This window comes from Gossypium raimondii, chromosome 10 (genome assembly GCF_025698545.1).
Source record: "Gossypium raimondii isolate GPD5lz chromosome 10, ASM2569854v1, whole genome shotgun sequence".
Lineage (NCBI taxonomy): Eukaryota > Viridiplantae > Streptophyta > Magnoliopsida > Malvales > Malvaceae > Gossypium > Gossypium raimondii.
Window position 1 is genome coordinate 4933765 of NC_068574.1, and position 17620 is coordinate 4951384.

Sequence of the window (17620 nt, forward strand, 5' to 3'; positions counted from 1 at the left end):
AATATTACGATAAGCTTATATTAAAGTATGATGTAATTTATAATTCAATTTAACAATAATTAAAAGAAATCTAGGACAATTATATTTTTATTATTTTTAATTAATAATTATTGAATACGATATTAAAATAAAGATAATTAATTAATTAACAAGTAATTAATACAGAACATATTTATCTTTTAATTTAAATTTTAGTTAATAAATAAACCTTAAACATATTGTGTATTTTTATTAAACCTTAAAAGAGGAATGAATATTTTAAAATATAAAATAAATGTTTTTATATTAAATCTTAGATATGTAAAAAAATTAAAATATTCACCAAGTCCCTATATCTTTTGTAAGTTTGGAATTTAACCACTACTTTTATTTAAAAATCTTAGTCTTTTACTTTTTTTGAAATTAAAATTTAGATTTAATTATTAATACCATTAATATTATTTTGTTAAATTTGTTGGTTCGATATTTTAAAATTAAAAAATATTCAATTGATAAACATGTAACAAGAAAAACATGTTATAATGAACCTAAATTTAATAATAATAAAATACTCAATTAGTAGACAAAATTTTACCCATGTTGTGAGATTCAAATAAATTCGACTCTAAATTTAATTAAAATTCAATGTAATTGAAACATGTTACACCAAAAAGATCACATTTTAAGCTTTGCAATGTAATATTCTATACAATCCCATCTCCAAGATTCAATTCATTTGAATCATAACAGAAGAACATTAATTTAAATTAAGCATGTCTGGTACAGTGTGGCTACCCAATACTTTTGGGCAGAAGCAATCACATGAATAGTCATCAAAATGCAGAGAGTTTATATATATATATATATATATAATATACACACATCTCTTAGGAAAACACATTATGAAATACAGCATCATCAAAGTTAAGGTCTTCAACAGTTGACAGTTCTGCTATATTTTATGCACTGAACCCTTTCCCAAGAGAACCCCAATGTCCTGAAGGAATGTTGAAACAAGCTTGTGCTGACGCCTCACCCATCTTTTCTGTCTCAATTCCAGCATTGCAGATGTTCGCAAGGGAACGCATGTGTTTCATCCCGTACTGAGCCAGTGATCCGCAGTGCGTCTCAAAGGTTCTCACATGTGTCGATGAACAGAGCATCTTCGTAAGTTGCATGATGAGAAAAAGGAAAATGAGGAAGAGGGACTGAGAATCAAGGATATTACCATTTTCTTAAGGCATTTCCAGTCATCAACAAGAGGTTGACCAGCTGGTCGAACAGTGTTTAAAACTTCAGGGCCTCTTTCGACTCCGAATAACAGCTTTCCAATGAGTTGTATACCGTTGTCTACATGCATTCTATGGGACATGGCTTCCAAAACCTGCTTTTGAGCTTCAACCTTCCTAACCAAGACATCAGGGGCCTTGCAATACTGCACAATTGGTTCGAAAATAACTTGAGTGGGATGAGCTCTAAACTAGCAGTTCAGCTTTCAACGTATGGAACAAAGGTTCATATCTTACACTCATTCACAGTAATATCTGATGCAAGAGACATAGGATACAAACCTTATCCCAGAAATGGGCAAGATCAGCATTGCGCTGATTAACAGCTTTGGTGGGTGGCAACAATGAGTTCCCATTGACGAATTTGAAGTTATCGTTAGCAGGATTGGTACCCAAACATGTGAAGAGATTGTCCATGCTAATTCCTATACCAGCAAATTGCATAACATGAGAGCCATATGCAGAATTGTCATTGATAGTCCTCCTTTTTACCTGTAAAGACCAGCACAGTGAAATTTCACCATATAACTCAACCGGGTAACCATTTGGATTTTAGCATAATACTGAATAAGACTCATTGGCACTTGAATTCAATGTCAAAGGAACTTAGACCGACCTCTCATTTTCAGTATATAGTTTCATATTTATTTATATCTATATAGCAGTAATAAATAACTACTATAGGAAGATGACATCGAAGTCGCCATTTTTTTTTCTCTTTTAAGGAAAGGAAACAGCTCATGCAAAGCATAGGTTTAAAAAAGCCATACAAGTTCATATTGCTGGTGCAAAGTCTCCTTCCGCAGATTATGTATGTCACTGCTCAACAAGATACAGAACATTAAAAATACATACCGAGAGATGTAACTCAACTATTAAGAAAAAAGCTGATTCCTTAGTATTAAAATATATCCTAATTTAATCCAGATGATATCAAAAGAATCAGAATATATCCACCTACTTTGCCTCTGATTTTGTATTTGTTTACCAAATTCTTAGAGACATGAAATAAACTGGAAATGCTAAACTGAAATCTATCGAAAACAGATATAGGCAATAGGGCTTCAACTTCAAAAACCTCGCAGATTCAATGAACCGAAGGGTAAATAAAAAATTATATGTACCTGTCCTCCATCCAAGCAACACTGTACAAGTCTCCCAAGCAGGTTTCATACTCTGGGGGAGGACTTGGATACTCTCCAGGACAATAGGTTCCCCAGCTACTCTCGACTGCATTTGCCGCCGTCGTTGCATAGATGTTCAAACCCTCGGGAAGAAGACCCTCAAAGATGCTTCCAGACTCACAAGCTTCAAGATAGAATACCTATAAAGTTACATACAGGCAGACAAGAAATTAAAAACTACAACATAGCGATGAACAAGGCATCTAGAAACCAACAGATATCTAGAACAACAAAATTTACCAAGCTTTTATAGGTCCCGGAAGCATTTTTTTCTTTAAAACATCAATCAAATCATCAACATAAAGATAAGGTAAGGTAGGCATCCCTGGATTAACACACAATTCATCATTATTCATTAGCAACTCTATAAACCAATATTAAGTTTCAAGCCGAAATGACAAACAAGAATCCAAGGTAATAGGCATGAAGTTAATGACCAAGCTAATGAAAACTAACCAAGTACACCAGGACCTCCATGGTCAGAGTAATATATGAAGATATGATCATTGGGGCCACTATTAACAACTTTGCCACTACCCCCTGTAAGAGCAGATTTGTTCCCAAGGATAGCAGCAAAAAAGTTGTGAACAGTAACATTTTCTCCAGTGTAATCCTGCATAGGAACATCATTTAGGCATCCAATTTATAATTTTCTTAAAGAAAATTACAAGTAACCATGAAAAAAGAACAAACCTTTGGAACACCCTTATAAACATCATTACCATGGGGATTGTTAATGATGATTCCAGGTCTAGGGTTTTCTTCATTGTAGGCAATATCATCATACATAAAAGCAATGATATTTTCCTCTTTTAGGCCACCATTTCTCAACAGTTGATAAGCATGACAAATATCAGCCTGAAACAAATATATAGATAAATATGTCCTTCAAAATTAATAAGACCCATCAATCGTTATGAATTAAAAAACAATAAATTCATCATAAAATTCCCCAAAATAAGTAACTTTTTTGACAAATTAGACTATTTATGACCTGATACCTGTAATTCCAATATCCATTAGATCCGGCAATCAAAACTGCCCATCTTGTGCCTTCAACTTTATCATCGTCGCCCCCATGGAAGACCTTATTAGCTTCTGAAGGTAACCGGAGTATGTCTCCGGTTACATCTCTACCGGCTGAGACAATTCTGGTCAACGACAACAAGAGAAGAATCGCACCAACCACGAGAGAGGTCATGATTTGGCCAAATTATAGAGAACCATAAAAAGGAAACAGATTCTTCAAGCCTTTTGCAGCTGGTAGATATAGATATATTTACATTATCATATATAGTAAAGGATACATAAGGGGCCCAGAGCTACATTATCTATATATTTTTTATAGAAATGTGTGCTTGCATCTGGGGCATCGATGTTGATTGTTAAGACCACCTATGTACATGCCACCAATGGATAAGTAAAAGCCAACAACAAAAAAAAAAATTACATAAGATAGTCGTGACTTGTAGGATATGATGCAACTCTTCAAGCTTCATGTACAACTCATCGAACTTGTGCACAAGAGACAACAACTATGCAACTCGTAGGAGATGATGCAACTCTTCAAGCTTCATGTACAATTCATTGAACTTGTGCACAAGAGACAACAACTATGCCGGGAGTACTCGATATGTTGCCATACATCCAAATGAAATGTAAAACAACATAACTCTGATTTATTCAAACGAACTATAAAACAAGAGTCATTATCATTCTTTATTAACCAGTTTTGAATTTTAGAAAAGAGAACTAATCTCCAATATACACAATGTGCAATTTAGTAGCATAATCTAATCAATTTAGTGGCATCTTAAAAAAACTGTGTTGCATTGGGATCCCAATTATTTCAAAATCCTACAAAATTTCTTACACTGTATCAGATGCAAGCAATTCAGAAAACTTTGTGAAAACATCCAATGACATAAGAAATGTAAGCAGAAATCAGAAAGTAAAAACCTATAGCAATGGTCTAAATGAAGTTCCGGTTAAAATAACCAGCACCATTTCACCGAAAACAGGTCATCTCAAAAGCCACTACTGACTGTTCCATTGAACCTCTCAGCTCGCCGCTCCTCTTTAATTTTTTCAATAATTTTCCATATCTCTGGACTGGAGAAACGTTCTCGGACAAACTTTCTCTCCAGCGCTTGTCTCTCCTTGATTGCACTAGGGTACGGGTTTGGTGAAGGTTTCTTTCCTTGAAGACGGGCAAGTTGTTTTAAACGAGCATATGCTTTCTTCTTCTCCTTTTTCTCCATCCGATATTCCATCTAAATGGGGATGCCAAGAGTTAACAAAATGTGCATAAGACTTAAGCAGTCTTTACAGGGTGGTGATCCCCACCAACTTTTATCACTATCCATGTTCATAGAACCCACCATGAATTACAAGTCCATGGCCTATGAATAGTGATGATGAACTCATGGACACAACAGCCAAAAAGTAACAAGGACTGTTCCATTCAACAATCATCAAAGCATGCACCGGCAATTTATAGAAGCAAAAACCAAAAACAAGAACAACAGGTAGTCTCAGAACACAAGAAACATACATCAGCTACGGCCACTGCTTCCTCCTCGGTGACTCCCAGCTCTTTCAATTCAAGTACTCGCAAACCAAATAGACGTGCCGGTGGAGGGTCATAAGCAGATATTCTGCATCGAAGCAAGGCATAAACTTAATCCACTCACCCACCATGTCTAATATGAAACCAGAGTAAGAGATCATTCAATCAAAGATTAAAAGAACAAAAGAAGTAACAAACTATTAAAAGAAGCAAAACATAGAGATCTCTTATTTCGGAACTGCATGAAGGATAAATTCATGTCGATCAATCATCCATAAGTTAATATCAGATGCATATAAAAGTTGCAGTGAGTTATCAACCAAACTTCCGTTGTGCAGAATAATTCCTCAGTAAATCCATATTATGACTCACGGGAGTTTCTCCAGAAAGAATTCTTTTTACTCTATGTTACTCGAGACTCCATGAGAGAGTAGGTTATATATTTTAGCTTTTTCCATGTATTTGAAGGCTCCTTAGAAGGTCATATCCCTAACTCAAATGTGTCGAACACAAGTGCTTTGAGAAAAATGAAGAGTTGGAGCAACATACCATACCTTTTACAATCGTTTTCAAAATTCAACAACCAAACAAATAGATATATCCATACACATGTGCAAACACGAAACCCTTAAAATAAAAATCCAAATTCCAAAGATTTAAAAAAAAAGCACAAGAGTATCTCACTCAACTATATGCAAAAGATCATATTCGTACCATTTGATATCTGCATCGTATCCAATTAGCATCGAGAACTCGAACTCATAAGACTTGATTTGTTTTCTTCAGACAAAAGATTAAGAAAATGAAATACCAATTTTCATTATTAACACAGTGATAATTCAAGCCAAATTGGCTCTAAGAGTGCATGTCTAAATCTATTGTTCTTAATACCATGTTACACACAAAACTGAATAACAAAAACATAGTAAAAGGAGGAATATTATACTTGATGGCATCGTGACCTTTTGCAACCGGATATTTCTGAAAGAACTTTTTAATGTAAACATCCTCTGGGAGGCTGATTGCCTTAAGTTTTCCATCGGGACGAGGAAAGGTAGCCGGTGGAGCCCTGTAAAACACAAAATCAAGTATCATTCATAGATTAAATCAGCTAAAATTCTGTAGAGACAAAATTTAAACCCTAAACGAAGGACATGAATGCCATAATTAATTAGTTATGGACCTTCAACAATACAAGGGATAACAAACAAGTTCATAAACAACATTCAGTCTCTTAATCATATTTCACACATAGCAAAGTTGCAAATCAGAGCTTCATAACAATAATTCAGCTTCAAATAAATAAAAACAAGCCTTATCTTTTCTTTTCTATATTGCAGCAAAGCAAGTGGCACATCATATAAGAAAAATAAAACCTAGAAAATGAAGTGGAGTCGCCATTCTGAAGCTAAGCCAAGAGACTAAAAGTTATTTGTGTTCGTTTTCGAGTAAAAGACGAGAGAAGTCAAACAATCAGGGTCATCAAAATAATTCGATTTTCATTACCTACACTAAAAATGAACTCATTGGAACAATTTAAAGAAAACCACAAAGCAATTTTAAGATCCATTTGGATTTTAATTGTAAGAAGTTAACCAAACAAAAGAAAAACAAGCTTAAACCCTATTAAAAACATAAAAAAAAGGGGGGGGGGAAGTAACGGGGAGAGAAAGAGACAAACTGTTCCATGGCTTTAAGCCAAACAGGCTGAGGTTTGGCCAAACCATTGACGAGTTTCGTTGTTTTCGTTAACAAATCTCCTTTCACGAACGACATGTCTGCACTTTTTTAGTTTGCTGCCTGCTTTTCCCTTGTTCTCCTCGCGGTAGATTTCTCCTCAATTCAGGAAAAAGGAAAACAAAATTTATCCGCTAAAACTGGATTTGGATGAGCGATTGGTGTCTAAGGTGAGTTTAGTTTGTCTCCGCAAATTCTTAAACTAACACCAAGTAAACTACCGGTGTTTACTTTTACTTGCGATTAGTATAAATATAGTGATGCTAGTGAAACTAAACGATCTTTGAGATAAAAATAAAATTGAAAATTAAACGATCTTTGAGATAAAAATAAAATTGAACATACCGTACTAAAAATAAATGTACAACCAAAGAGACCTAAATCAATAGTCAAAGCTTAATACGAGGATATTATGTTTCAAGCTACTAGAATTTGGGTTAAGTTTGAAGCAATTCCATTCTTTTACCTTTAATTATTCAAAGTTTATTTAATTTCATCAATATTGTATCAGTTTAATTTGTGTACTAAAAATTTTCAAATCATTTTAGATTTAGGTTAATTTTAGTTTGAATTCTTTTGAATTTGGATCAAATACAATTAAAGTCGTTTTGAGTTTGGGTTATTTGAGTTTTTTTGGGTTGAGTCATTTCAAGTTCAATCATTCCGTTTCGACATTTGGTTCACGTTATTTCAATTTAGCATTCAGATTTGACATTTAGACAATTTTAGGATACAAATTTGATGAGAGAAAACATTTTTGTTAAAAGTTTTTTACGTAATAATTATTATTAATGTAGTGGTAAAAAATTCATAAATCTATTAAACACCGATTTAATTCCTAGACATGTTAATTTTAGGTCTTTTATCTAAAAACTATATAAAAGTATGAAAAGGCAAAAGACCATAAAATAATAATACTAGTCATTTAATAAAATGTATATTAGTCTTTTTCTAACCAAGTTGGGACCCGATTAACCCATGACACCAACTTAATCGGAGGTTTTATTAATAGTATATATATATACTATTAATGGAGGTAATAAAGTATGCACAATAAGCTTATTTGACAAATTGCACCCTAAACTATACCTCTTTTCTCAATTTGATAGTTAAACTTTTTTGGTCATAAGTGGTACTTAAACTATTACCTTGTTACCAAAATCTTAACACATTTAAGATAATAGAGGTAATAAAGTGTGCATAATGTGGCACAATATAGTTGGTCATCAAATAAAATAATATTAATATAAAATTATAAAATAAAATAAAAACACATGGGTCCGATGTGGCACAATATAATTGGTCAATGGGTTTTTTTAACAATGTTAATTTACAGCCCAATTTTAACCCAGGCCAACACCAAATGAACCCAAACCAAATCAAAAATAAAAAATAAAAACACATAAGGCCCAATGTCATGCAAGCCCAATTGACCAAAATACCAAAAAATTTTCAGAATGGGTTTCTGGCGCCGCTGTCCCTCAATCATGTCACCTCTCGCACCGCCCGAGGTCTGCCACCGCCTGCAGCCTTACACCAAAATAGCAAACTCCGCATCCGTTGACCACCTGCAAGAAAAGAGAAAGAAAAACACAACAACAACAAATAGCAGAAACAAACAGTACCAAAAAGCTACTATGTATTTGGCTATAAAAGCAAAAGCAATGTAATCAGAAAAGGGGGAGAGAACGAATGTAATATATATATATATATATATATATATATATATATTGAGGAGAAATCATAAAATAGAAGTTCAAAAAAGGTGATTCTTTTATAGTTTTTGATATTTTAAATCTGTGTTTTTTTTTTACATATCTGTAAAATAAAAATAAAAAAGGGAAGGGAGTTTACCTGCGCCGCGTCGGAGGAAAGGAAGAAACAAACAATTTCTTTCGGTTTTTCTAGGTTTGGCCCATCTTTCGAAGAATTTGGCCTTGAATCCTAGTTCTAGGGATGGCCGACCTCAAAAGAGACTGATGAGGGCCCGACTTTGCACCTCCAACCGCTGCCTACGGCGGAGCTACTGCGGAGGTGCACCGAAGCCCTAGGTCGGAATATGGGCAAGGGGAGAGAGGGACCGAGAGAGAATGAGGATGTTCTTCTGGAAAAAGAAGAGGAAATGAGCTTTTTTTGAAAAAAAAATTAGTTTTTATACTGCTACAAGACGACACCGTTTCGTTCAGGGTTTTTTAGCGCAAAGAAGGCGCCGTTTTGAGCGACCCGCGAGCGACCCGACCCATTTACCTGGAGGATTCTCGTGTTTTGTGACTAGGGTATAATTGCTACCTTAGTCCTTCTGCTTTTCTTTGTGTTTTCAATTAAGTATTCTTTACTTTTTCAATTTTACCCCACATTTCTTCGCGCTTACAGTTTAGTCCCTATTCGAACGGCGCCGTTTTGGAGAAGGGAAAATTTTCCTTTTAGTCCCTCCGTGTCATGCGCGTGTTCAGAATGGTCTTCCCTTTTTATTTTATTTGCAGATTTGGCCCCAAAGCTCTGTTTTCAGTTCAAATTAATCTTTTTATATTTTTACTATTAAATTAATTAATTTTGATGATGCTGTCATTATTTTTACCATTATTATTTTAATATTGTTATTATCATGTTTATTATTAGTTACTCATTCAGACCTTTCCAATTTTAGATTTAATTATATATACATGCATATCTTTGATTTATATATATACTTCTATACTTTTTACGTTTTATAATTTATATATACATTATACATGCGTTTTTATAACTTATATATATGCTCATTTACGTACATATTTTTATAACTTATTTTTATATATATGTACACATACTTATATATTTTTATATATGTTATAATTTATATGCATAACGATATATATCTACATACACTTTTTCTTTTCATAAATATATATGCATATTTATATATCCTTTATATTTAAAATATACCCTTTTACATATAATTTTTTTATATTTCATAATTCATATACACATATATTATATATATATATATTTTACAATTTATATATATACATATATATTTTATATACTTTATAATTTCCATAAACATATATATATATATACATATTTATACTTTTTATTTTTATAATTTTGTTCACGTTCCTTTTAATTATTTATTCACGTTTTCATCATTATTTTAAAAGAATTTTTAATTTTATTCGCTTATACTTGTTATTTTGTATGTTATTAATTTGTCCCTTTTATTCATTTTCATTATTGTTGCTCGTATTATTTTTTATACTATCGCATTCAATATTACTTTGCACGCATATTAACCTTGTGTTTCATTTCCACTATTTTGAGTTAGATTAATTTAACTCGATGCATAAGTTTCGACTTTCAAATAAGCAAAATTTCATGTTTAGATTCTAGAAAAATCGTACCCTAATTTACTGGGTTTCGATTTTTCTCGACCAGTCTAAAGAGCCAATCATTTTTTAAAAATCAAAGCATAAGTTAAATAAAAACTTATCCTCGGGAGTTCAAAAATGTTGTGTCCTAACTCACTGGATGTGATATTTTGTTATCTCAAGGTAAAGATTTCTAAAAACATGATGGTGATATTCTGCATGTGGAACTTTGAGAAATTGAGCCCTAACTTATTGGGTTCTGATATTTTTTCATTTGACCCAAATGATCGAATATCCTTTTAAAATTGAAATAAATGTTTTAAATAAATAAAATAAAGGCGAACTTATTCTCAAAAAATACGAGGTGTTGTGTCCTAACTTACAGGATGTGACATTTAGTTTCTTCGAGATAAGGAGGCGTTTTATGTACTACGATTTATTCAATTAATTAGATGATATTAATAAGAAATGATCGTATTTTAAATTCTTTTCGAGTTTTCAAATTTCGACACTAAGACACTAATTAATCAATTAGGTACCAATTTTTGGGCGTTACGAGGGTGCTAATCCTTCCTCGTATGTAATCGACTCCCGAACCCGTCTTTTTCAAATTTCGTAGACCAAAAACATTGTTTCAATAAATCCAAATCGTTTATTAAAAATAACCGTTTTACGAGGTGACCCGATCACACCTCATCAAAAAGGATTGGTGGTGACTCTCATATTCGTTTTCATTTTCAAATTCAAGTCGACCCCGTTTTATCAAAAAAATTGATGTCAACAGTTAAGATTTGGGGTGATTTCAGTAATAGAGTGATAATTTAAGTACCACTTTTGATAAAAAAAAAAGTTTAGGTATCAAGTTGGGAAAAGAGGTATAATTTAGGGGGTAAATTCTCAATTAAGTCGTGCATAATAAAATTAAAATGTATAAAAATATTAAAATTAAATTTTGGTTGATTGGTAAATTTAAAATTTTGCTAACCCAATATGCATAAGTTTAAATCCCATCATTTGCATATATTTATTGGTTTTTTAAAATAAAAAGACTAAAACACCTTCAAATAATATAATTTATTTTAAACATGAATGGACATTAAAGTAATTTTTCTTACTAAGTTGAGACTAGACTTGCTCATGGACCATGCTACTTGTCTAAGTACAAAGGCTTACCCGAAAAATGGGAGGGTTTGGACAAAATATGAGGCCCAAAAAATGGGCTTGGGTAAAATTTAAAACTTGTTTTTTATATGGTTCAGGCATTGGATAAGATTTTTTGGCCTGAACCCGGCCCAAATATATTATGTTATAAAAATATTATATTAATTATATATTTAAATATTTATAATTATAATTATAATTATAATTATAATTATATTTATATTTATATTTATATTTATATTTATATTTATATTAAATCACGAACCCAATAATAATTAAACTCATTACCCAAAACTTTAAAAAAAAAAGTACCCAACTAAATAACTCAACCCAAAATATAAAATTTTAAAATTATATTTAATACAATAAAATATTTATGATATTTATTTGTATTTTTAATATAAATAATTTTAATATATTTTTAATGTGTTAGAAACTTTTATTTTGACTTTTTAGTGCATTTAGTGTATTATATTTTTAAATAAATTGTTTTTAAATAAAAACTAATCTAAAAAATTAAATATGGATAGGTCGGGTCAGACTCGAGTTTACTTTTTTTAAATTGGGTCTGGCTTGAAAAAAAGTAAGCCAATTTTTCGGACCAAGTTGGGCCCGAGCTTGGAAAACTGTCTAAATACCTTGCATGAGCTTGGCATGGTCTGGCCTGACCCAACACATGAGCACCTCTAATTAGGACCCAATTGATAGGTGACACAAACTCAATAAAAAAACTTTATAAATAGAACAAATCAAATTTATAATTTATATAATATAAAACCAACTCGGTGCAGTGTTTAGAATTAATAGGAATAATTTAGATATTTAAAAAGTTTTTTTGAAAATAGTTAATTAGATTTATAATTTTTACTAAATATTTCGATTAAATAAATTATTTAAATTTGTTTGCATTGTTACAAATAACTTATCAATTTCCAAAATCTAATTCATAAACACTATGATAGAAGATTTTACCTTTTTTTCTTTTGTTTTATTATCATCTAATAGAAAATTTCACCAAGAATCTAATTTGATAATATGCATATTCACCAACTTATTTCCGTTAATATTAGTACAGTTTCATATATTTATAAAATTATCTTTTAAATTTAGAGGTTACAAAATTGCAATAGTTAAGTTTTTATACTCATTAGTTGATTGAGTATAAGTATTGTGGGTTTTTATAGAAATAGGTTTAAAAAATTTAATCTTGAAATAGATTATCGATAGATTATTTACCGAAATGATATGTTTTTTTTTATGGCGCCTATCTGAGAGGCTCCAATGATTATTTTATTAATTTTTAATGGCGTCTATTTGATAGGCGCCAATGAATATTATATATTAATTTTTTTCTTTTAATAAAATATCATTAATTTTTTCCCGGGTCAGTATATGACCCGGTATAATACAAAGTAGTGGCGCCTATCTCAGAGGCGCCAATGGTGGTGCCTATCTGACAAGCACCACTAGTTGTGCCATGTTGTGAGGCGCCAATGGTCTTATTTTTCCCCTATATATACCCCCGAAACACAGACATAATTTTTAGCAAAGGAACGGAAATAAGAAGGTAGGGAGAAGAAAAAAAGAAAGGAAAACAAGAAGAAGGATAATGTATTTTGGTTTATTTTTTTTTAAATAGAATGTAGAGTCTTGTTAGTAATTTTATTATTTGAAAGTTATTTTGTTAGGTTATTAATTTTGTTAGCTTCGAATGAAAAATTTTGCATTAAAAATTTTATGTAATTTTTTTACATTTCAAACTATTTTAAGAATTTTGAAAATTTTTTAACAGATCTAGTATTGAAGATGGAGAATCAGTTTTTTGTATGCATTTATTTCGATGGAGAAATTTTGACAATAACCGTGGGATGTATATTTGAATATCGCAAACAAGTAACAATGAGATTTAATGGAAATATCCCGTTTGATGATATGAAGGAAAAATTTAGTGAAAAAATTTATAGACGTTGTGGGAGAAGGATATCAAAAGTTTTCTACAAGTTTTCAGTTTCGACAGATCCAATAAAATTTACCGAAATGGAACTTATAAACGATGAAGACGTAGAGACAATGGTCGCTTTTTATTGTGGGACTCGGAGCAATCAAAATGCACCGATTCAGTTATTTGCTGAGTTAGCCGGTGTGGAGGCAACTGAAGATCCCACTCCATTAGGTGAATAAGATGGAGTTCAAGCGCCGTGTATGGTGGTTCCGGTATCGTATGTTGATAGTCAATCAACTATACAAGGGATCGATATTGATCTTAATGCTGCACCTGAGACTGATGTGGTTGGTGATGATGTATACTATAGTAGTGATCCTGTTGATCACGAAGTTGATAGTGAGAGTGATCTCGACGTGGACGATGTCCCAGATGATATTGACGATGAAGACGTGAATGAGAATGGAAACGTTAATGCGTCTTCAGTCAGAAACCAAATTCATCGTATTGTGATACACAATAATCCTGGGGCACATATGTCTCGGATAGACCCGATCATGACGCGGCGGAAGTTTTGAGTACCTCGAAATACTACCTGCTCACCGAATGGCCTTATATTCTGATCCAGAGGAGTTGTTCGTGGGCCAGATATTTGAAAGTAAGGAAGAATGCATATTTACCATTAAGCGGTATAGCATGAATATATCAGTAGATTACAAAGTCATAGTGTCTAAACCAACATTATATATTGGAGAGTGTTGGAGGTCGGCAGAAGGCTGCAATTGATGGATACGAGCTGCATTTATCCAGAAGTCTCAGATGTGGGAGATACGAAAATTTGTTGGGCCTCACACATGTACTTCAACATGTATGACAGAAGATCATCGAAAACTTGACTCCAAAACTATCTGTACGTGCATCATGCCAATGGTGAAAGATATGCCGACCATTATAGTTTCGGTACTGATTGTCAAAATACAAGCACAATTCCAGTATCGAGCATCATACTGGAAGGCATGAATAGCTAAACAGATGGCAATGGAGCAATTGTACAGAGATTTCGATGCATCGTACAATGAGTTACAAGGATGGATAGCCGCTATGAGGGAACACGTGCCGGGGACTGTCATTGAGTTACAGACACGACCTTATTATGGGCCGGATGACCAACTACAATCGAGAAAAAAAATTTTCCATCGGATGTTTTGGACATTTGATCAATGTGTGTGCGCATTTCCCCACTGCAAACCGTTTTTGCAAGTAGATGGAACCTGGCTATATGGAAAATACACACAGATCCTACTTCTTGCGGTTGCTCAAGACGGCAACAGGAACGTGCTCCCGATAGCATTTGCCATCGTCGATAAGGAGAACATAGAATCGTGAGAGTTCTTCCTTACCAACCTGCGGAGGTGTGTTATTAACAACGATAATATTTGTATCATCTCCGATAGAGGGAAAGGATTAATTGCAGCCATTAGGCATTCTGGTGTACCATGGAGATCTGTTTACTGCATCCGGCATATCGCGGCTAACTTCCAACGAGATTATAAGAATGCAGACTGGAAGAGGCAAGTTGTGAGAATGGGTAAAGAATTACCTTATCTTTTTAATATAAGTTTTAATGTTTTAGAGCAATACTGTAACTTATATTTTCTTAATACATATGCAGCGCACGAGCTAGAGCCACACATTTTTCACCAAAGAATGGCCCGACTTGAGAGTGACATGGAGGGTCAAACCAACACATCTTTCCGGTAGTGGTTGGGTACCATGGAGTCGTAGCAATGGGCTCAAAGTTTTGACGAGGGCTTTCGTTATGGTCAAATGACCACAAACTTGGTGGAGGGGATCAACGCTGTGTTGTTAAAAACACGGTATCTTACAATTTCATCTGTCTTCTCGACTATGTTCTACAGGTTGGCTACCTTGATGCCAAGAATGGCTCAGCAACAAGTCAACCAGATGGAGGTGGGACACGTCTTTGTCGAAGATGTTAGGGATGCAATGGTTGCAAACCGTCGGATGGCGAGGTCAATGATAATAGAAGTATATTCACGACATAATAAAACGTTTCGAGCTACAGAGACCATCGGTCGTCGACCCGGTATACCACCTAGGTCTTACGGAGTTGATCTCTGAAACAGATGGTGCGACTACAAAAGGTTTCAAACACTTCATTATCCATGTGCACATGTCGTGGCAGCTTGTGCTAAAGTTGGGCTCAATGTAGAACAATTTATCGATGAAGTGTACACCATCGAACGCACGTTGCGTGTATGGGAAAACGGTTCCCCATGCTCCATGACCTATCTACTTGGGAGGTACCTCCGACGACCTTCGAGCTTGTCCCAGACAAAAGGTTGCGTAGGAACCCGAAAGGTCGTCCGCAATCATCCAAAATCCATAACGAAATGGACATTAGAGAGAAATTCGACGGGAAGCTGTGTGGCGTATGCAGATTAGCCGGTCATAATCGGAGTAAATGTCCGCTCCGAAACTACCATGTTGGACAATCGTCTCAATCGGGTAGAAATTGATATGTAGTTCATTACATGTTGAGAGGATTAAATCACAAATTTGTCTACAATTTGTTGCAGATAATCTAATTTGAAATTGCAAAATAAAAAAATCATAAAATTTTATTTACAAAAAAGGCAAAAAAGTCATTATATAAATACACAGTTGACTATTTAAATTGCAAAGGCAACATAAATTAAATTGATAAATAAAATTAAAAGAAAATAATAAAATGCCAACAAAATTCATTACATAAATATGAAGTTGTTTATATTACAAAACCTCCTCAAATTGATTGTTTGATGGTGTGGTTCTAGGGGTATATTTTTGTGGAGCTCGACGTTCACGTTGCGGGCGATTACGGTGATCAACGTTCTCCTCATCCGTATGTAGGGGTGTGAAAAACATAGATGAAAAATCATATGTCTCAAATTCCATCGATGAACTTGAGCCGGGAAGAATGGAGTACGCCGGTGGATACGAGCTCGCGAAATAGTCATCGCCCCCTAAATCTGGATGATAAGAATTATCCCTAGAATGTAGTTCCGTCTCTGGCTCCAGCTCCGGCTCTAGCTCTGGCTCCGGCTTTACCTCCGGCTCTGGGTCTGGGTCTAGTGCATGATACGGATCTGGAAGGGGTTACCTAATTCGTGTCGTATGTGGAGGGACTACCATCGACCGCCCACCAAACAGAAATGTTTTCCTTATCTCACAGTACCATTGTATGTACTCTAACGAGGGCTGCAGATCCAAAGCACGATCCATCTAAGGTACCCTCTCCAACCGGTTGTTCCACATCGTAATACATTCTTCATGTACTTCTCCCCAATTATCTCCATACCTCCCCCTCTTGTTCATCCCATGGATCTCCCCTAATTGCACTGGCAGTGTCGGGATATACTGTATGCAACTGAACTGCCAGAGTACTCGATTTCCATGATACCATTCCACTACGTGAAAATTGATAACAGGTGCGCTAATGCACATAGGTTTGAGTGGGCGTGGGCAGATGAGGGGATAACTGCCATAAATTTTTAAACAGAATACGGCATCTAAATGAACTGCACAGTTAATAACACTGTTATATTAACGCGGGTCGAGTGAGATAAAATAATAAAATTAAGTTTATATTGGAAAAACTTACCCCTTCTCCAGCATGATTCTCAATCATTAGACGGTATATCAGAATCGTGTATGACCGTCCGATACCCGGATTAGTACTCCATCTACAAAAACAAATTGTTAGAATAATATAATCTGAAAAAAAGTCAACTAATTATTATAACGAGTAAAAATTCATCACCTATTAACGAGTGGAAATATATATATGATTGATGACTAATGGAGACAAGAATGACATATGGTAAAGTGCCCACGACTGCAGCAGTATGAGGCATCCGCCTATGTCCATCATAGAAGGACCTGTGGTCTGACAAAGTTCGTGATACAGCATGGCTAAAACTGCGGATCCCCAACTGTATGAACGAGTGTTATGCAAATTGGATAATAGGGGTAAGTACATCAAGTGGACCTTACTGATGTTTGCATCCGACATGAGTACACCCCCTATAAGGTGCATAATGTAAGCTCGAACGGCCTGCATCACCTCCTATTCATTGGCAGTACTCAACAAATGCTCAAAATTGGCCATTAGCCATGAAAATCTCAAACTGGTAAATTTCCCCTCACTTGGCAAGCGTCCAAGTAATTCATAGCAAATGGTAGCCAGCCTAGAGATTGAACTTACGCCCGTGACCGCATTCCCGTCTATGGGAAGCCTGAGCTGTACTGCAACATCCTCTAGAGTGACGGTACATTCTCCGCACGGCAAATGAAATGTGTGGGTCTCCGGACGCCATCGCTTGACTAAAGAGAAAATCAAGTCGTATCGC

General features: G+C 34.2%; 1 protein-coding gene and 1 pseudogene across 2 annotated transcripts; both read right to left on the reverse strand.

The window, feature by feature from the left end:
- Positions 1-714: 714 nt before the first annotated feature.
- Positions 715-3657, reverse strand: LOC105777078 (vacuolar-processing enzyme-like; annotated as a pseudogene).
- Positions 3549-6994, reverse strand: LOC105777079 (uncharacterized). 2 transcript variants are annotated; one of them, XR_008189999.1, is made up of 6 exons: positions 6703-6994; positions 5968-6090; positions 5007-5109; positions 4412-4725; positions 3760-3847; positions 3549-3592 (listed from the first exon to the last, which is right to left on the reverse strand). XR_008189999.1 is itself a non-coding variant. In XM_012600138.2 (4 exons), exons 1-4 carry the CDS (start codon positions 6795-6797, stop codon positions 4480-4482), a joined length of 567 nt encoding a protein of 188 aa, XP_012455592.2. In that variant the 5' UTR covers positions 6798-6994; the 3' UTR covers positions 4266-4479. The 2 variants fall into 2 exon arrangements, 1 of the variants encoding a protein (XP_012455592.2); XM_012600138.2 differs by lacking the exons at positions 3549-3592; positions 3760-3847 and having other exon boundaries at positions 4266-4725.
- Positions 6995-17620: the final 10626 nt, after the last annotated feature.